This window comes from Hypanus sabinus, chromosome 19 (genome assembly GCF_030144855.1).
Source record: "Hypanus sabinus isolate sHypSab1 chromosome 19, sHypSab1.hap1, whole genome shotgun sequence".
Taxonomy (NCBI): Eukaryota; Metazoa; Chordata; class Chondrichthyes; order Myliobatiformes; family Dasyatidae; genus Hypanus; species Hypanus sabinus.
The window spans coordinates 69,054,954-69,077,049 of NC_082724.1; the positions used below are offsets into that span (position 1 = coordinate 69,054,954).

Here is a 22,096-nt window from a genome sequence, read left to right on the forward strand (position 1 = left end):
TGCTTATGCAGAAAGTTTGAATTTAATAATTCATTGGGGTGATTGATAAGTTCATGGCCTAGGTAGAAGGAGATGTGCACAGCACTAGCCAAACCAGGTGCAAACCCTCCTCCTTACCTTTCTGTCAGATTCCTTCTTTTCCACCTATCACCTCCCAGCTTCTCACTTCATACCCATTCCCCCCCCCCCACCTACCCCCCCCCCCCCACATTCCCCTTCACCTGGCCCAATCTATCACCCTCCGGTTTGTACTCCTTCCTTCCCTCCACTTTCTTAATCTGGTTTCTTCCCCTTTCCTTTCCAACCCTGATTGAAGGGTCTCCGCCGGAAACGCCGATCGTTTACTCCTTTTCATAGTTGCCGCCTGTCCTGCGGAGTCTCTCCAGCATTTTGTGTGTGCTACACGGTTCGTTACGGGTCATTTATGATTTTATCCACTCGCGCTCACTCATTTGGAAGGATAACAAACATTGTATACAACGAACCCGAAGTTCCTCAGAATGGCGTACGATTAAGTTTGGAAATCACACTTTTGGAAATCCCCCTTCCTGAAAGGAAAGCGATTGTTCCCGCTCGATACAGTGCAAGATGAGGCGGTGTATCTTTCAATATTTGCCCCGTCAATATGATTGACACCGATTTTTCTGTAGCGGCGGGGGTGGGGAGGGTGTCGCTGGCGACATCTCACTCATTTGGAATGATAAGCGAAGCGGGGCGGAGCTGTTGCTTGTTTGGTCGCAGGAAGGGCTGAGGATAGCATGAGGTAAGGGCAGCCGCTCGCTCGTTTTCCTAGGGTCGGCGTCGAGGGAGAGGTTATAGGGGAGGAGGGAATCTACTCGAACTTCTCACCGTCATGTTTCCGTAGAGGAGAGGCGCAGGCTCCATCCGCCAACATTGCCGAGGTAACACAGACTGTAATCAGACACCGGGCAAGTTTATCTGTTGAAACATGTGACTTTGTGCTAGTACTTTCTTTGCTCCAGATTTAGAACATCCACAGTATTTTCCTTAAATATCATCGTTTTAATTGATATTGTATCTTTTGGAAGTTGTAGGAGATCAGGGTGGGTCCAGATTAATTATGGTAAAACACCGCCAATGTTCTGCAAAGCGGGAGAAAATAAAATAAACGAACTGCCTTTTGTTATTGCTTGTCCATGAACATGACGGGAGGAGACGCCGAAGCTAAACGCTTCCGTCTTTGGCTTATGTTTCTGTGCTTGCTTTACAATAGTTTGCTTGTCTTTCGCAACGCGTCTGTGTGTTTATGCGCGTACGAACATTCGTCAGCGGAATACTCTTTCTACAACACTAACATTTTACTGTCAGTGTCGTCTTTTCACATCGGCCGAGGACGGCCACATATTTTCCTCGACGTGTCGGGGAGGCTACAGTTTAATAAAGAAGCGTTGGACGCAATTAAATGCCTATTTCGTTCACCCTCAGTTTAGAAAGACTTTTATGCTGTTCCTTGTGCTCTGCCTTGTAGCTAACTAAATAGTTAACAAATGCAATCAGTATTAAAATCTAGGAGGAATAGCGGAAAATTTGTACATGGCAATCTCCCACAGACGATAAAAAATGAGTAAGTTTGCTCTGTATTCCTAAGTTAATTGATTAAATATTGGGCGGACGTCCGGGACTGTCATGTGAAATCGGGTATATTTATCCCAGAGGGGTTCCTTAATGGAATATCTCATCCAAAAGAGATGTTACAAGGGAAAATAGATCAATCGCAGGGCAGACTTGGGCTGAATGGCCTAATTCTGCTCCTAGGTCTTATGGTCAAAAGTCCTGCCCGATGGCAGCTGCCAGAAGATGTCTTGACCTTGGTGCACGGGGCTTTGATAATGGTTGTCAGCATTCTGCTGCTGATGGTGCGGAGAGGTGTGCATGTGATGAATTAACTGATCATTTGATGATGATAAGTAAGAGCTATGCAGGAGCCAGGACACCTTAGATAAACTCACATGTCTTCACTGAATCTTTGACATGGAATTATTAACAACTAGCTTAGAAAACCTGTGTGGGCTGCTGTTTAACATCCACTTGAAAGATGGCATTATCTCACTTATGTGCTGGAGCGTCAAGAAGGAATTCTCTGAAATCGAGAAAATCTGCAGATGCTGGAAATCCAAGCAACACACACAAATACCGGAGGAACTCAGCAGGCCAGGCAGCATCTGTGGGCAAAAGTACAGTCAACATTTCGGGCCGAAATCCTTCGGCAGGACCGGAGAAGAAAGGTGAGGCATAGATTTGAAAGCTGGGGGGAGGAGAGAGAGGAATGCTAGGCGATAGGTGAAACTTGGGGAGGAATGAAGCAAAGAGCTAGGAAGTTGATTGGTGAAAGACAGAAAGCCATGTAAGAGAAGAAGTGGGGGGGGGGAGAGAAGGAGCATTAGAGGGAGACGATGGGCAGGCAAGGAGGTAACATGGGAGAGGGACAAGGGAATGGGAGATGGCGAGGGGGGTGGTGGAGGCATTACTAGAAGTTTGAGAAATCGACGTTCATGCTGTCAGGCTACCCAAATGGAATATACGATGGTGTTCCTAAGCGTGGCCTTATACCGACAGTGGAGGAGGCCATGGGTGGACAGGTGGGAATGGGAAGTGGAATTAAAATGGATGGCCACTGGGGAGATCCTGCTTGTTCTGGCAGAGGAGCGTAGATGCTCGTCGAAGAGGTCTCGCAATCTATTTCGGCTCTCAGTGTGGCCTCTTGTACATCGCCTACTGTTTCTCACCCCTCCCCCACCTTTCAAATCTAATCCTCAGCTTTTTTCCTCCAGTCCTGCCGAAGGGTTTCGGCCCAAAACGTTACCTGTACTTTTTTCCGTAGATGCTGCCTGGCCCGCTGAGTTCCTCCAGCATTTTGTTTGGGTTTTTTTTTGTAATTTATTTTTATTGTAGTTTATCATCAAACAAACATTTCCATAAGATGTATTTCAGATATTGTACATATAATCATATATGCCACAAATCTCCACAGAATATAATTATCTGAGAGAAAAGAGAGGAAAGAAAAAACAAGCAAAAGGAGGAAACGATGTACAAGTAGGGAGTGATCTTTCTTTAACAACATATTCATTCTTTTGTGAGAATAAAATCAGGCCTATGAGGTGTTATTTAGTTAAACCATTTTTCCCAGTATGAATCAAATTGTTCCAACTTATGATTAACAGATGCTGTTATCTTCTCCATTTTGTAAATGTTCATTGTAATTTCCATCCATGCATTTAAAGTTCGGCTCTCCTGTGATAACCATTTCCTAGTAAGGGTCTTTTAACCAGCCACCAACAGTATATTCATTAAATATTTATCTCTTTTCAACCATTCTTGAGGTGTATACCCAAAATATATGCTCTTACTTTCTAGGGGTATTTCACATTTAAAGATGTCTTGTAGGGCATTGTGTATCCCACTCCAATGGTCTTTGATAATGGGGCATTCCCAGAAAATATCTTAATGGTTTGCATTTTGATTTCCACAATTTCTCCTCCAGCAATCAGATGTTACTATCATAATGGGATTTCTGAGAAGGTGTAATAAAATATTTTATCAAGTTTTTCCATCTGAACTCCCTCCATTTCTGTGAACTGGTACACTTCCATTGATATCTCCATATTGTCCATTCTTCCTCAGATATAATTATCCCTCCTTCCTTCTCCCATTTTGTTTTAATGTATGAAGTCGAATGTGTTTTAAGATTTGACAGACCCTTATACACGCTTGAAATGATTCTACTACCATTATCTGAATTATATGCTTTTCTAAATAGCTCTATCAAACATGTACTTGCTTTGGTTACATTTTTAACTGTCTTATTAACATATTGTCACATCTGTAAATACTGATAAAAGTCTTGTTTTTCTAAGAAGTGTTTCTCTTTAAGCATTTCAAAACTGAACAGTGTTCCTTCTTTCATTATATTGCAAAGAACTGTTATTCCTTTAGCTGTCCAGTCCTTAAATCTAGCATCCAGTTTATTTGGCGTAAAATCTGAGTCATATGCACACCATTTAAGAATTGCAATATCTCCCTCTAGTTTATATTCTTTTATAATAGTTTTCCATGTTTTAAGAGTCCAATAGTATTTATGTATGTTTGTCGGTTGTTATCAACCAAAATTGCTTGTATGGGGATGGGAAGTATCCCCTCCTCAATGTTTTTCCATTGAGTGTCATATGATGGGTTGCAACAACATATCACAGCTCTCAACTGTGCTGCAAAATAATAATCTGTAAGAGAAGGCAGGCCCCATCTCCCCTTTTCCTTGGCTAATTGCAAAGTTTTGAGATGAACTCTAGGCCTTTTACCTTGCCAAATATATCTTGGTAACATTTTGTTCCATTCATTGAATTGATTTTGATTAATCTCTATTGGTAAGGTCGGAAAGAGATATAATAGTCTGGGAAGTATATTCATTTTAATAGATTCAATCCTTGAACTGTGACTAAAAAAAGGAATTAGGTTCCATTCTGTTATATCTTCCTTAATTTTTTTATATATAGATTTGATAACTGCCTTCTGATAACTGCCAAATCTTTTGGCATAATGATGCCCAAATATTTGAAAGACTGTTTGCCACGCCCAGGGATATCTACTTTCAATTTCTCTTGGTGGGCTACAGTTATATGAAAGTAATTGGGTTTTATCTATGTTGATCTTGTATCCTTATAATTGACCATATTGTTCAAAGGATTGCATCAATTTAGGTAAAGAGTATGTTGGTTGCCCTAGATAGATCAAAATGTCATCCGTGTAACAGGTCAATTTATGCTCTCTCCCTTTAATAGTAATTCCCCTGATATCATCATTTTGTCTGATGTTTTGAGCTAATGGTTCCAGATATAATGTGAGGAGTAGCGGTGACCATGCACAACCCTGTCTCGTGCCCCTTTCTAGGGTAGAACTATTAGATGAATATCCATTGATTTTGATCCTAGCAGTAGGGTTTTCATACAGTGCCTGTATAGTTTTAATAATTGTATCATGGAAATTAAATCTATGTAAAACTCTAAAGAAAGTTCCAATTAACCAAATCAAATGTCTTTTCAGCGTCCACGCTTACCACTATTGCTTAGATTTTATTTTTTTGTATATGGTCCATAACGTGAAGTGTCCTTCATATATTGTCTTGTGTTTGGTGTTGTTGTATAAAACCTGTCTGATCCTTATGTATCAGTATGGGTAGAAACTCTTCTAATCGTTTGGCCATGATGGAGGTAAATAATCTGTAATCAGTATTAAGAACAGATATTATTGTAAATGATCCATGTTCCATTTTATTCTTGCCTCCTTGTGGTATAGCTGAGATTATGGCTTCCTTCCAACTGGGTGGCATTTGTGCCTTTTTTTAGAGCCCAGTTCAGTGTGGGGAGTAAGACAGGAATTAACTCACATTTAAATTCTTTGTACCACTCTGCCGTATACCCATCTGATCCTGGTGACTTGCTTAATTTAAACCTACCAATTGCAGCTTTTAGTTCAACTTCAGTTATGTCAGCAGTCATCGTTCTATTTTGTTCTTCGCTTGAAGTGGGTAACTCTAGAGAATTTAGGAAGGTGTCAGTTGGGGTTATACTTTCCCCTGGAACTTTGTAAAACACTTCAAAAGCTTCTTGAATTTCACTTAGCTTATTTTTTTTGTCATACCTGTTCTTGGGTCCCTAATTCTATGAATTGTATTTTCTGCTATCTTTTTTTTCCCATTTCCACGCCAGTATTTTCATAGACTTAGATCCACTTTCATAATGTCTCTATTTCAGAAACATTAAATTTTACCTGATTTCTTGCGTAGCCAAACTATTAATTTCTTTCCTAATTTTTAAAATTTTCTCTAATGTATTCTGTGCCAAATTCAATGTTTTTTCTCTAGTTCCTTCAGCCTATTTTGTAATTCCTCTAATGTTTTATTCCTTTTTTTTCTTATATGAAGATATCGCTATAATTTTACCTCTTGAAACAGCCTTCAGAGTATCCCATAGGATGGGAGGTGAAACCTCTCCATTCCATTTTCATTGAATTCTAAGTAAAGATCTATTTCTTTTGTAGTTTGTTCCTACAAAAATAGAGATCCCTACAAAAGTAGGGATCATTGAGTAGACTTGAATTTAGTTTCCAAATAGTATTCTTTGGTTGTAGGTCAAAATCACGAGATAAATATATAGGTGCATGGTCACTTACATCTATTGTCCCAATTCCACAGGTGTTTATTTTGTCTTTGTCTTTTCCAAAATGTTATGAAATAGTTTATTCTTGTATATACAGAATGGGGGGGGGGACAGAATAATGAACGTAATCCCTTCTGTTGGGGAAAAGGTCCCTCCATATATCAATTAGATCAACATCCTCAAAAAGTGTATTAGCTTTCTTATGTAAGTAATTTAGTTTCATAGGTTTTTCTATTGGAAGAGTCTAATTTTGGTTGTAACTGTAAATTGAAATCTCTCCCACATATCAGGAGACCTTCTGTTTCCATTACCATAATATCAGTAATTTTCTGAAAGAAACTAATGTCACTTCCTGGGGGTGCTTATATATTCAATAGAGTAACTGAATTTCCATCTGTGTTTCCCCCTTACTAGAATGTATCTGCCCTCCTTATCTCCCATTTCGAATACTTTTTCAAAATTTAGCTTGGTTGAGATAAGAATAGCAACTCCTCTCCTATGTCCTGATTTATATGAGGAGAAAAACAAATTAGTGAAGCCCATTCTCTTTAATTTTCTATGCTCATTATCACTTAAGTGAGTTTACTGTAAATATACTACATGGTGTTGTTCTTTTTTCAATTTGGATAGTATTTTACTGCGTTTGATTGGATTTAACAGCCCATTGACATTAAAAGAAATGAATTTTACTTTGCCCTTAGCCATTTGTATTTATCTGTCAATGTATCATTAAAATTAGCAGAATAAAACTTAATCGATCTACTTCCTGAACAAATAAGAACCAAGAAACGCGAATAATAAAAGAAAAGGCAATGAAGGTGTGATTCCAAGGCTGAGGTCTCTAGTAGATGACTCTGGGTTGAGCTAGAGGAAACGTCTAGCTGTGGGGGATAACCGCTCCCACCTGTGAGTTGAGGGCCCCCATTGCAGTACCCATAAAAGTAAGTGAACAATTCTATGTCCATTACACAGAAAAGATTTCCCTGTGTATTCCTCCCATATATATATTCTTATTTAGGTGTGGGAAAAGTGAATGAATAACAAAGAATAATTGAGTGATATAAACTCTACATTATAATAATTATGTCTCAAGATAGGTATATCACCATCTATTTTTACTTCCGTTTAACTTGTCAATATTTTTAAAGTTAGCCAAACCTTATGGCTCTTCTGGAGGGGGTGAGGACTGTCTTTGGAAAACTCAGTCTCTTCCTGATACATTTCTCTCGCCCTCCTCCCGTCTCCTGATTTCTCAATTCTCACACTATTTCCCATGCAGAGCGGGATAATTCTTCAGCCAGGCTTTCCCTCGGTTTGATCATGCTGACAGGCAACCCTCTTCCACTGTCTGATATAGTTGGATCCCATCTTCATAAAACACCCGCAGTTTAGCAGGGTATGGAATCTAATCTTTCCTTGCTTTAATATTTGCTTTACTTCAAAGTATTCTTTACATTTTTGCAGGACTGCCGGGAGGTAATCTTGAACAAAATATATTAATATTCCGTCCAAAAACACTCTCTTCTTTCCCCAGGCCCTTCATAAAATCTCCTTTGGGAACATTGTATATTCTAATATTTTTCCACCGTGATCTTCCCTTCTGGTCAAGCAGGTTACTTTCGTGTTGATTTAACATTTTTATTGTCTTACTTAGAATTGTTCCATGTTTTGCATGCAATCTTCCACCTTCTCAATTCGTGTCTCTGCCACCGCTATTTTTTCATTGACATTGGCGAGTTCTGTCTTGATATCATTTTGTTGCTGTTTTATATCTTTTTGGAATCCCCCTATCTCTTCCAGAATTTTTATCATATTTGCAGCTTTGCTGGAACGAGGCCCTTCGTCAGCCTCGCTACCACGTCTTCAGGTAGGAGAGCTGCTCACTGCACCCCTCTCGTCCATAGGCTGCTCAGTGATGCTTTTTTTAATTTTCATTCTTTTTCCCTCATTCTTGGCCCCCCCCCCCCCTTATCAATTAAGATATTTTCAAAAGATCTTATATTTGATGGATTAACGGGGCAAAATATGCGTTTTTCCAGAGGAGCTTTTGATTTAAGCTGCCATTCTGGATGATGATGTCACCAGACCCCCCTCCAGCATTTTGTATGGACTCCTCTGCACTGGACTTGAATGCAGCAGGATTGGAAAGAGCTGCAGAGGGTTGTACACTCAGAAGCTCCATCATGGGTACTACCGTCCCCAGCATAGAAGATATCTTCAATAGGCAATGGCTCCAAAAGGTGGCATCTCTCATTAAAGACCTCCATTACCCAGGGCATGTTTTCTTCTTACTACCATCAGAGAGGAATACAGGAGCCTGAAGAGACACACTCAGTGTTTCAGGAGCAGCTTTCTCCCCTCTGATTACGCAGTGAACCAACCTGTGAACACTAACTGATTATTTTGCTCTGTTCACTACTTATTCTTTACATTTCTTATTGCAGCATATAGTATTTTTATGTATTGTATTGCAGAACAACACAGTTCACAACGTATGTAAGTGATAATAAACACAATTCTGATTGCAACACAGGTGACATCTAAGGCATAGCACAATGCCACAAAAATATCATACCTGGACAATGGAATTCACTTCTATTTAATGTGCGAAGTAAATAGGCGAAGTATTTGTGTCTAGACGGGGGACCTCTGAACCATCATGAAACTATACCTCTAAAACAAAATCATGAGGGGGAATTTTCACTCCAGATGCTGTGGTGAAGGTGACCTGCAGCTGCTGTTATCTTGCAGTGAGAAACCATAGGAAGCTGATCTCAGCTCACTACCTCACTATTTTTTTTTCTGTTTTTGAACTACGTATTTAATTCTTAAATATATATTGTAGTTATAGTATTTTTACGTATTATACTGCACTGCTGCAAAACAATACATTTCACAATATACCTTATTAAATCGGATTCGGATTCTGAGGCAGAGTCACTGCACGTACTGAAGGATTGATGGATTTTTAAATTGCACTGGAGTCAAGAGGGAAGGGGAGAGGGTGGGAAAGTGGTGTTGAGGCCAAGATTGCATCAGGCATGATCTTGTTGAATGGCAGTGTAGTTTACAGACCAGTTGGGCTGAGAGTCCTGTTTCCATACTGTATGACTGTACAGCAGAGCAGACTGGGCCAGTCTCTATACACACTCCTATTCCTCATATTCATATTGAGGCTGACAGAGCAGGTACTGATTATCTACTGATACATGGTGCCATGCTTGGGGATTGCACACTGCAGATCTCTGAAAATTCAAAGTACATTTATTATCACCACATCACCATATACTACCCTGAGATTCACTTTCTTGCAGGCATTCATAGTAGAACAATAAAATACAATAGAATTGATTGGAAACTACACACAAAGACGGACAAACAACCGATGTGGAAAATAAGACCAAGTGTGCAAGTACAAAAATGAAATTAATAGTAACTAATTAAGTAGATAAATAATGCTTTCCATACTAGGAAATGTTTCCATACTAGGCCACGATGCAATCATTCTGAATACTGACTACCGTACATCTTTAGAAGTTGGTCAAAGTTTTAGAAGACATGCCAAATCTGCACAAACTTTAAAGAAATCAGAGGTGCCGCCATGCCTACTATGAAATGGCACTCATCTTCAAAAATGGTTATGGGATTAAAGGAGCATTTTCATGAAAGTGGTCTGTTGGCTTCCCACAGTTGCTATGCCTTTGTTCCTAGCAAATCAGCAGTACCCTTCTCTAAGAAGGAAGCAGTAGGCATGGTGTAAAGTTTTTTTTCTCGGTGTAAAAGAATGTGGGTATATACATTCAGTGGCCACTTTATCAGGTACATCTGTACACCTGTTCACTAATGCTAATATCTAATCAGCCAGTCATGTGGCACCATTTCAATCATAAAAACATGCAGACATGGTCAAGAGGTACAGGTGTTGTTCAGACCAAAGATCAGGATGGGGAAGAAATATGATCTAAGTGACTTTGACCATGGAATGATTGTTGGTGCCAGATTGTTTGAGTATCTCAGAATCTGGTGATCTCCTGGGATTTTCATACACAACAGTCACTAGAGTTTACAAAGAATAGTGCAAATGACAAAAAGGCATCCAGTGAGCGACAGTTCTGCAGACGAGAACATCTCGCTAATGAGATAGGTTGGACAAGAATGGCCAAAACTGGTTTAAGCTGACAGTAAGAGGGTAGTATCTCAAATAACCACATGTTGCAACAGTTGGTATGCAGAAAATCATCTCTGAATGTGCAATATGTCAAACCTATACGAACATACACCTAGTGGCCACTTTATTAGATACCTCCTGTTGCTAATAAAGTGGCCACTGAATGTATTGTAGTCAGCAACCTTCACTTGCCAGGAGCCACATGAGAACAAATGTGCAATGGAGATGTATCATAATGAATTAAGGTTCTACAAATATGACCTATAAACTGCATGGCCATGCAAAACATAGCAATCATTAAGACACCTGGATAGTAAGACTCTGAACAAAACTAAAGCCAATCATATTTTGATCTTGCACACCCTCTTGTCTTCTGCACATCCTGACTGTAAGAATTCTTGCCTCATTACTGTACAGCTAAAAGTAAAGATAAATTTAAACTAACACACAGTAGATAAGGCAGCTTGTGTGGAAAATAAAACATTAAACACTAAAGTTCAAAGTAAATTTATTATCAAAGTACATATGTGTCACCATATACAACCCTAACATTCATTTTCTTGTGGGCAAACTCAATAAATCCAATAATTATATTAGAATCAATGAAAGATTGTATCAACAGAGTGGACAACCAGTGTGCAAAAGACAACTAACTATGCAAATACAAAAAGAAAAATAAACAATATATATCGAGAGCATGAGATGAAGAGTCCTTGAATGATTGTGAGAACAGTTCAGTGAAGTGCAAGTGAACTTAGCCACTCTGGTTAAAGAGCCTGATGGCTGAGGGGTAATAACTGTTCCAGAGCCGGGTGGTGTGAGTCCTGAGGCACACAGTGCTGATGTGCTCCTCTTCCTCTCAAGGGCTGGTGTTCCAGAACAATCAGTCAGTGACAGTGGCAATGGACCATAGTTTGTTGTGGAACAGTTTCAGTCATTCCTGAAAATGAATGGAGTAAGTCATATTACATCTGCACTGTACCACCCAGCTGCAAATGGCTTGATAGAAAGGTTTGTCTAGAGTCTGAAGAATGCACTGTGAGCAGTATCAGCAGAAACACTAAAATAATACTGAATCAGAAGCTCACCAACTTCCTCCTTGCATATATCAATGCAGCACACTTCACAACCAACAGCTCACCAGCTATGCTGCCCCAAACCCCATCTCAAGGAGTTTGCAGGACAAACAGCTGAGACCATTGAGGGATCCTCAAACAAGGATGTTCGACATTTCACTTGTGAACAAACAGGCCTGGCAAGGGACTACAGAGGTGATCAAAAGTGGGTACTTGGCAAGATAAGGATAGAACGGGACCACTTTCCGAGACACTGGAGATTGATATCAACTTGATCAATTGAGGAGAGCAGAGTCAATGAGATTCCACAGAGGAGGCCCCAGAACCTGAGCTTGCTTCACAGCCACAAGTCTCCCCTCATGTCAGGAAAGATGTTACCTCACAAGAGTAAGTGATCTTCCACAGTGACTCAATGTTTAGGCCTGAATGGGACAATATAAAATTTACTTATAAAATTTATTAATATGCTTTAAATGTCTTGAGTTCAAGAGCAGTGAGGTAACGTTACAGCTATATAAGACCTTAATCAGATCCCACTTGGAGTTCTGGTCACCTCACTACAGGACGGATATAGATGCTATAGAGAGAGTGCAGAGGAGATTTACAAGGATGTTGCCTGGATTGGAGGGCGTGCTTTATGAGAATAGGTGGAGTTAACTTGACCTTTTCTCCTTGGAGTGATAGATGATGAGAGGTGACCTGATAACCATATAATATATAACAATTACAGCACAGAAACAGGCCATCTTGGCCCTTCTAGTCCATGCCGAACGCTTACTCTCACCTAGTCACACCGACCTGCACTCAGCCCATAACCCTCCATTCCTTTCCTGTCCATACACCTATCCAATTTTTTCTTTTAAGTGACAATATCGAACCTGCCTCTACCACGTCAACTGGAAGCTCGTTCCACACAGCTACCACTCTCTGAGTAAAGAAGTTCTCCCTCGTGTTACCCTTAAACTTTTGCTTCCTAACTCTTAACTCATGTCCTCTTGTTTGGATCTCCCCTACTCTCAATGGAAAAAGTCTATCCACGTCATCTCTATCTATTCCCCCTCATAATTTTAAATAACTCTATCAAGTCCCCCCCCCCTCAACCTTCTACGCTCCAAAGAATAAAGACCTAACTTATTCAACCTTTCTCTGTAACTTAGGTGCTGAAACCCAGGTAACATTCTAGTAAATCTTCTCTGTACTCTCTCTATTTTGTTGACATCTTTCCTATAATTCAGTGACCAGAATTGTACACAATACTCCAAATTTGGCCTCACCAATGCCTTGTACAATTTTAACATTACATCCCAATTCCTATACTCAGTGCTCTGGTTTATAAAGGCCAGCACACCAAGAGCTTTCTTCACCACCCTATGAGATCCCACCTTCAGGGAACTATGCACCATTATTCCTAGATCACTCTGTTCCACTGCATTCCTCAATGCCCTACCATTTACCATGTATGTCCTATTTTGATTAGTCCTACCAAAATGTAGCACCTCACACTTATCAGCATGAAACTCCATCTGCCATCTTTCAGCCCACTCTTCTAACTGGCCTAAATCTTTCTGCAAGCTTTGAAAACCTACTTCATTATCCATAGTGCCACCTATCTTAGTATCATCTGCATACTTACTAATTCAATTTACCACCCCATCATCCAGATCATTCATGTATATGACAAACAATACTGGATACAGTACAGATCCCTGAGGCACACCACTGGTCACCAGCCTCCAACCTGACAAACAGTTATCCACCATTACTCTCTAGCATCTCCCATCCAGCCACTGTTGAATCCATTTTACTACTTCAATATTAATACCTAACGATTGAACCTTCCTAACTAACCTTCCCTGTGGAACCTTGTCAAAGGCCTTAATGAAGTCCATATAGACAAAATCCACTGCTTTACCCTTGTCAACTTTCCTCGTAACCTCTTCAAAAAATTCAGGAAGATTTGTCAAACATGACCTTCCATGCACAATCCATGTTGACTGTTCCTAATCAGACCCTGTCTATTCAGATAATTATATATACCATCTCTAAGAATACTTTCCATTAATTTACCCACCACTGACGTCAAACTTAAGGCCGATAATTGCTAGGTTTACTTTTAGAATCCTTTTTAAACAATGGAACCACATGAGTAATACGCAAATCCTCCGGCACCATCCCCATTTCTAATGACATTTGAAATATTTCTGTCAGAGCCCCTGCTATTTCTACACTAACTTCCCTGAAGGTCCTAGGGAATATCTTGTCAGGACCCGATGATTTATCCACTTTTATATTCCTTAAAAGTGCCAGTACTTCCTCCTCTTTAATCGTCATAGTTTCCATAACTTCCCTACTTGTTTCCCTTACCTTACACAATTCAATATCCTTCTCCTTAGTGAATACCGAAGAAAAGAAATTGTTCAAAATCTCCCCCATCTCTTTTGGCTCCACACATAGCTGTCCACGCTGATCCTCTAAGGGACCAATTTTTTTTTGATAGATGTGTATAAGATAATGAGAGGCATTGATCATGTGGATAGCCAGAGGCTTTTTCCCAGGGCTGAAATGGCTGACATGAAGGAGCATAGTCTTAAGGTGCTTGGAAATAGGTACTGAGGGGACGTCAGAAGGAAGTTTTTCACACAGAGTGTGGTGGGTGTTGGGAATGCACTGCTGGCGACGGGGGTGGAAGTGGATAGAATAGGGTCTTTTAAGAGCCTCTTTGATAGGTACATGGAGCTTAGAAATATAGAGGGCTATGCACTTGCGAAATTCTAGGCAGTTTCTAGAGTAGGTTACATAGTCAGCGTGACATTGTGGGCTGAAAGACCTGTAATGTGCTGTAGATTTCTATGTTCTATGTTTTTAGTAGTTGTATTATACATCTGCCTTCTTCCCCTTCCTGAAACTTGGGTGTACAGAGCATTAAATGTGCAACGCCACGTAAACACCATATGATTATCTCTTAACAACTTCTGTTTTGCTCCAGATTTCAGCATCTGTGGTCTCCTGTGTCTCCATATTTGATATATTTTCTGAAAGCTGCTAGCTGAGGGATGAACATTAAACTGGACATTAAGAGAACCCCTTCCTCCTTTCCCATTACTGCAGTTGAATGACATACAACCATTCTATTAGTAACACTTGATTTACAAAGGTCCTACATGGGAGGCTGTTGAAAAGACAGAGATCAGTACAGTCCAACAATACTCGCAGCTTATGGCAAGGTCTGCACACCATCACAGACTTCAGAGCTAAACGCAGTGGTGCTGCCAACATCGCTGCCTCTCTCCCAGACGAGCTGAATCTTCTTCATTCTCGGTTCGATGTCGTCAACTCTGAGCCCCCAAGGAGAGCCACTGACGACCTGCATCTCTGAGGCTGAAGTTCGCAGGTGTTTCCAACGAGTGGACGGTCACAAGGCTGCGGGACCGGACGGCGTCCCAGGGCGGGTACTCAGAGCGTGTGCGGCACAACTGGCAGCTGTGTTTACAGACATTTTTAATCTCTCCCTCTCCCAGTGGAGAGTGTCCTCCTGCTTCAAAACAGCCACCACAGCTCCTGTACCTAAAAAGACCAGGGTAACATGTTGCACTCGCATCATTAAAAAGCAAATACTTTGAGAGGCTGGTCAAGGACTATATCTGCAGCATAATACCACCCACATTGGACCCCCTACAATTTGCCTACCGACACAACCGATCGACAGATGACGCAATAGCCACAGCTCTACACACTGTCCTTACACATCTGGAGAAGAAGGATACTTATGTGAGAATGCTGTTCTTGGATTACAGTTCATCATTTAACTCCATAATTCCATCCAGCTTGACAAGAAGCTCAGAGACCTTGGCCTTCACTCTGCCCTGTCAGCTCGCCAGCAGATGGTAAAGTTGAGCACCTTCTCCTCTGCCCCTCTGACCCTCAACACAGGAGCCCCCCAAGGCTGATCTTAAACCCCCTCCTTTACTCTCTATACCCATGATTGTCGCCACCCACAACTCTAATCTGCTAATTAGTTTTCAGATGATATTATATTGATTGACCTTATCTCAAATAATAACAAGGCAGCCTACACAGAAGAGGTCATCACCCTGACACAGTGGTGTCAAGAACACACCTCTCCCTCAATGTCACAAAAACAAAGAAGCTGGTTGTAGACTACACAACTCACCCCTGTTGACATCAGTGGGTCTGGGGTTAAGAAGGTGAACAGCTTTAAGTTCCTCGGTATACACATCCCCGAGGACCTCACTTGGTCTGTACATACTGGCTGTGTAGTGAAAAAAGCATAACAGTGCCTCTTTCACCTCAGACAGTTGAAATTCGGCATGAATCCCCAAATTCTAAGGACTTTCTACAGAAGCACAATTGAGAGCATCCTGACTGGCCGCATCACTGCCTAGTGTGGGAACTGTACTTCCCTCAATCGCAGGACTCTGCAGAGAGTGGTGTGGACATCCTACTGCATCTGTGGATGTGAACTTCTCACAATTCAAGACATTTACAAAGACAGGTGTGTAAAAACAGCCCCAAGAATCACTGGGGACTCAAGTCACTCCAACCACAAACTGTTCCAGCTGCTGCCATCCGGGAAAAGTGTAAAAGAGAATAAAATAATAGTTAGTCTTGATCCGATGCAGCACAAAAGAGCACAATAAGATAAAGAAAACAATGATAAAAACACAATAAATATAAATCATAAGATAGATTATATGTCTTTAATGTGATGCTAGGCACAGGAATGTCTGTAAATAAGGAAATGTTAAAGTAGTGGTGGTTGTGGATGTGGAATGGTGGGTTGGTGGGTGGAGGTGTTGATCAGGCTTACGGAGAAAGCAACAGTTTCTGAGGTTTTGAGTCTGACGTCCCTGGCATGGATGCTACGTAGACTAACTAGTGATGAAGAAGTATCTATACATGCAGGACCCTGACTAAGCCTCAAAGCTCAGATTGCCAAGGTTGGGAATTACACCTGGCCCTGGGCTATGGGCTTTAGTCAACTCTAGTACACAGCAACAGAAATATTCACTGAGAAGTTAATAATTACAATGCTAGGCAGAAATATGATCTTGTAAGTGCTGGAGATTACCCAGAGGTTGTGAAATAAAGATGCCAGACAGGCTATTTGTGACTTCTCTCTCAAACGGATAACACCGTTCCATCACTATCTTGTGAACCTCGTTACGTTAGCTCGGAAAGGTGTATGCAAATTAGTGGCCTTTCTCCTTTTTACTCGTATACCTCAACCCACACTCATATTTTTGTTCTTACTAATAGTTCAGATCACTATCCATCTGTTACACAAGCTGCTCAGGGAAAAGATGATATTTATCTTTATGATGGTTCAGCCGTCTTTTTCTCTTGTTTTAATACTGTAGCTGTGAGTATCCAAATGTACGTGTTTTTTTTTTTGATTGAGACATTTCAGGCTTGCAGTATCAGTACTGAAAATTCCAATATTAAAACAAAAACTATTGGAAGTAGAGTCCTAGAGAGAGGTACTGAAAAGAAACAGGCTCTCAGTGCAAATGTCTTAGGCACACTAGATTTTTTAAATATGGTTTCAGATGGAGTGGCCTCTGCAGAGCTCTGATCTCAACTTTTTCGAGGCTGTCGGGGATTATCTGGAGAGGCAGAAGCAAACGAAACGGTCAAAGTCTGCAGCAGAACTGTTGCAAGTTCTCTAAGATGCTCGGAACAACCTACCAGCCGATTTTTTTAAAAAAACACTGCACAACAGTGTATCTAAAAGAATTGATGCAGTTTTAAAGGCAAAGGGTGTCACACCAAATATTGACTTGATTTATTTTTTTACTGTTTGTGCTCTTTATATAAATTACTTGATATTCAGAAACTTTTCGTTTAATTATTTTTGAAAGTATCGTCACTTTACAGATTTTTTTTACATGTACCTAAGACTTTTGCACAGTACTGTAGAACATAGAACGGTACAGCACAGTGCAGTGCCTATAGCTCTTGATATTGTACCAACCTTATAACTCACTCCAAGATCGACCTAACCTTTATAGAGCCATGCATTTTTCAGTCACCTATGTGCCTATCTATTAGTCTCTTAAGTGTCCCTAATATACCTCCCTGCCACCCTGCAGGATGTTCCACACACCCACCATTCTGTTTTTTTTAAAAAAACTCTGCCATTTTACCAACTTGTAGGGAGAACATACAAGCTCCTTATGGACAGAGGTGCCAATAGAACCCGGATCTAGTAGCTGGTACTGTAAAACATTGTGCTAACTGTAACATTACTGTGGCACCTGTAAATAAAGAGTAACGTGCAAAGTGCTGGAGAAACTCAGTAGGTCAGGCAGAATCTGTGGAGGAATCTACGGAGTGTTTCAGTTTAAGACCCTTCATTGTTTCTCTACATAAATGCTGCCTGATTCGCTCAGTTCCTCCAGTACTTCTTTTGTTCCTCCAGATTGCAATATCCTGCAAGAGAAAATAATGCTGGGGAAAGGAAAGGATAATGTGAATATCTGTGCTAGATACTGATACAAGGTCGGCAACGCTTGTTTTAAAGGAGAGTTCATGGGCATTCAGGCTCTTTCCAATGGCCCAGTCAGTAGCAGGAGCAGGCCAAAGCCATGAGGTTTCTTGCAGGTGGGCGATGCTTGTTTAAAAGTGCAGAAGGGACAAGCAGGGCAGCCATTGTTGGGAGTAGGCCAGTCAGGCTTTGGCTCAAAGGAGGATTCAGCTTAAAAGAAGCATTGGCTCTGGGTAAACTTCTGTTAAGGTTCCCTTTTTTTCTTCTTACTGTACCTAGGGTAGTAGCTGGCTGTTGTGTGTACTTCCTGCTGGATTTTGAGTCCTTGGAGACATTAGGGATTTGGAGCAGCAGTTGGATGACCTTTGGCTTGTATGGGAGAGTGAGGAAATAATTGATCAGAGTTACAGGGAAGTAGTCACCCCAAAGTTACAGGAAGTGAGTAGCTGAGTGACAGCCAGGAGAAACGGAAATGTGAATGGGCAGTTAGCACAGAGCCATTCCCCTCAATAGTAGGTATACTGTTTTGGATAATGTTGTGGGAATGACATTGAGATCGGGTTACTGGCACTGAGCATGGGTCTATGGTGCAGAAGGGAAAGAGGGAGAAGAGGGGACTGGTGGTGATGGGGGTCAGTTGTCAGGGGAACAGACAGAGATTCTGTGGATGTAAATGGGACACCTGGATGGTATGTTGCTTCCCAGGTGCCAGGATCAGGGATGTCTTGGATTGCGTCCACCACATTTTGGAGGGGGAGGGAGAGCAGCCAGATGTCTTGGTGCATATTGGTACCAATGACATAGGAAGAAAAAGCGAAGAGGTCCTGAAAAGGGAATTTAGATACCATGTGTTTCTGGGGAAAATGAGCAAGGTGCAGGATAGCTGTATTCCAAAAATGAAGAAATTCTCAAATGGCAAAATAGTACAATGATGGCTGACAAAGGAAGTCAAAGCGAATGTAAAAGCAAAAGAGAGGGCATACAACAAAGCTAAAATTAGTGGGAAGAGAGAGGATTGGGAAGCTTTTAAAAACCTACAGAGAACAACTAAAAGAATCATCAGAAGGGAAGAGATGAAATATGAAAGCAAGCTAGCAAATTATGTTAAAGAGGATAGTAAAATCTTTTTTTTCCAAGTATGTAAAAGTAAAAGACAGATGAGAGTGGATATAAGACTACTAGAAAATGAGGCTGGACAAACAGTAATGGGAGGACAAGGAGATAGCAGATGAACTAAATAAGTATTTTGCATCATTCTGTTCTGTGGAAGACACTGGCAGTGTGTCAGGTGTTGAACGGTGTGAGAGAAGAGAAGTGAGTGCAGTTACTATTATGAGGGAGAAGCTGCTCAAAAAGCTGAAATACCTAAGTGTACAAAAATCACCCGGACCAGATGAACTGCATCCTAGTGTTCTGAAAGATGTAGTGGTAGAGATTATGGAGACATTAGTAATGATCTGTCACAAGTCATTGGACTCTAGTATGGTGCCAGAGGACTGGAAAATTGCAAATGTTATTCCACTCTTTAAGAAAGGGGGAGGACAGCAGAAAGGAAATTATAGACCAGTTAGCCTGACCTCAGTGGTTGGGAAGATGTTGGAGCCAATTGAGGTTATGGAGTACTTGGTGACACAGGACAAGATAAGACAGTCAGCATGGTTTCCTTGAGGGAAAATCTTGCCTGACAAGCCCATTGGAATTCTTTGAGGAGATTACACGTAGGATAGATAAAGGGGATGCAGTGGATGTTGTATATTTGGACTTTCAGAAGGCCTTTGACAAGGTGCCACACATGAAACTGCTTACCAAATGATGAGCCCATGGCATTACAGGAAAGTTACTGGCATGGTTAAAGCATTGGCTGATTGGTAGGAGGCAGCAAATGATCCTTTTCTGTTGGCTGCCAGGGACTGGTGGGGTACTGCAGGACTGCTTTTTATGCTGTATATCAGTAATTTAGACGACGTAATAGATGACAGATTAGGAGAATTGGCAAGAGAGTGGCAAATGAAATATAATGTTGATCATGCACTTGGTAGTAGAAATAAATGTGTAGACTATTTTCTAAATGGGGAGAAAATCCAAAAATCTGAGATGCAAAGGGACTTTGTGCAGAACACCCTAGATGTTAACTTCCAGGTAGAGTCGGTGGTGAGGAAGACAAATGCAGGGTTAGGATTCACTTCAAGAGGTCCTGAATACAAGAGCTGGGATTTGATGCTGAGGCTTTATAAGATACTGGTGAGGCCGGCCTCACTTTGAGTATTGTAAACAGATTTGGGGACCTCACCAAAGAAAAGATGTGCTGGCATGGGAGAGGGTTCAGAGGAGTTCACAAGGATGGTTCTGGGAATGAAAAGGTCATCATATGAGTAACATTTCATAGCTCTGGGTCTGTACTCACTGGAATTTAGAAGGTTGAGGGGGTGGGGATTTCATTGAAACCTTTTGAATGTTGAAAGGCCTAGACAGAGTAGTTGTGGAAAGGAGTGGGGGAGTCTAGGACAAGAGGGCACAGCCTCAGGATAGAGTGGTATCAATTTAAAACATATGCACCTCCCCACTAGAAGCCACTCTCCCTGTCACCACATCATTTGCTCCACCAGCAGCAGCCATTCTCCCTGTCACACACCACCCTCCCCACTAGAAGCCACTCTCCGTCACCAAACTATCCACTCTATCACCAGTCACCATTAACTGTGTTAGCACACCATTCTCACTATCACCTCACCACACCTTCTGCCACCATTCACCATTACTACAACATCCTCGATACCATGACCCTCCCTGTCACCACCTATTCTCCTATAACCTTCCCTGAAATTACACCACCCGCCTCACTACATCACCATAAGACATAGGAGCAGAATTAGGCCATTCAGCCCATTGAGTCTGCTCCGCCATTCCATCATGGCTGATCCAGGATCCCTCTCAACCACATACACCTACCTTCTCGCCATATCCCCAATGCCGTGACCAATCGTGAATCTATCAACTTTCACCTTAATACCCACGGACATAGCCTCCATTGCAGTCTGTGGCAGAGCATTCCACAGATTCACTACTCTCTGGCTAAAAAATTCCTCCTCACCTCTGTTCTAAATGGTCACCCCTCAATTTTGAGGCTGTGACCTCTAGTTCTGGATACCCCCACCATAGGAAACATCCTCTCTACATCTACCCTATCTAGACCTTTCAACATTGAGTATGTTTCACTGAGATTCCCTTACATTCTTCTAAAATCTAGAGAGTACCGGCCCAAAGCTGCCAAACACTCCTCATAAGTTAACACTACATTTGCAGAATCATCCTTGTGAATCTCCTCTGGACACTCTCCAGTGACAATAAATCATTTCTGAGATATGGGACCCAAAATTGTTGATAATACTACAACTGTGGCCTGACCAGTGTCTTATAAAGGCTCAGCATTATCTCCTTGCTTTTATATTCTATTCCCCTCGGAATAAATGCCAACATTGTATTTGCCTTCTTTACCACAGATTCAACCTGTAAGTTAACCTTCTGGGAGTGTTGCACGAGGACTCCCATGTGTCTCTGCACCTCTGATGTTTGAGTCTTCCAATTTATCTAAGTCCTGTTGCAATCGCATTGCTTCCTTAGCACTACCTCCCCCTCCCTATATCTTTCGTATCATCCACAAACTTTGACAGATCGAGTGATTCTTGAAAGAACATGACCAATGCATTTGTTATCTCTTCAGCAATGTGTCTCAGCACTCTGGGATGTAGTCCATCTGACCTAGGTGACTTTTCCACCTTAAGGCCTTTGAGTTGCCTAGTACTTTTCCCTTTGTAATAGCAATGGCACTCACTCCTGCTCCCATACATTAATAAACCTCTGGCACACTGCTAGTGTCTTCCACAGTGTAGACAGATGCAAAGTTTCCATTACGTTCATCTGCCGTTTCTTTGTCCCCTGTTATGACATCACCAGCATCATTTACCAGTGGTACAATATCAACTGTCACCTCACTTTTACTCTTCATATAAGTGAAAAAACTTATGGTATCCTGTTTTATATTATTGACTCGTCTGCCCTCATATTTAATCTTTTCCCTTCTTATAGCTTTTTTAGTTGCCTTTTGTTGGATTTTAAAAGCTCCCCAATCTTCAAACTTCACACTTACTTTTACTACCTTATATGCTCTTTC

The 22,096-nt window shown here is 41.2% G+C and overlaps 1 protein-coding gene across 2 annotated transcripts in view; it reads left to right on the forward strand.

Moving 5' to 3' along the window:
- Positions 1–256: 256 nt before the first annotated feature.
- Positions 257–22,096, forward strand: part of LOC132378014 (ETS domain-containing protein Elk-1-like) — a 147,764-nt gene continuing 125,924 nt past the window's right edge. The window contains exon 1 of one of the 2 annotated variants that reach the window (XM_059944614.1): positions 257–902. Coding sequence is in view for 1 of the 2 variants with exons in the window: in XM_059944613.1 (XP_059800596.1) it covers positions 759–763 (5 nt within the window). In the remaining variant the exon portion in view is untranslated. The remainder of the gene's footprint in view (positions 903–22,096) is intronic. The other variant, XM_059944613.1, reaches the window with a different exon arrangement.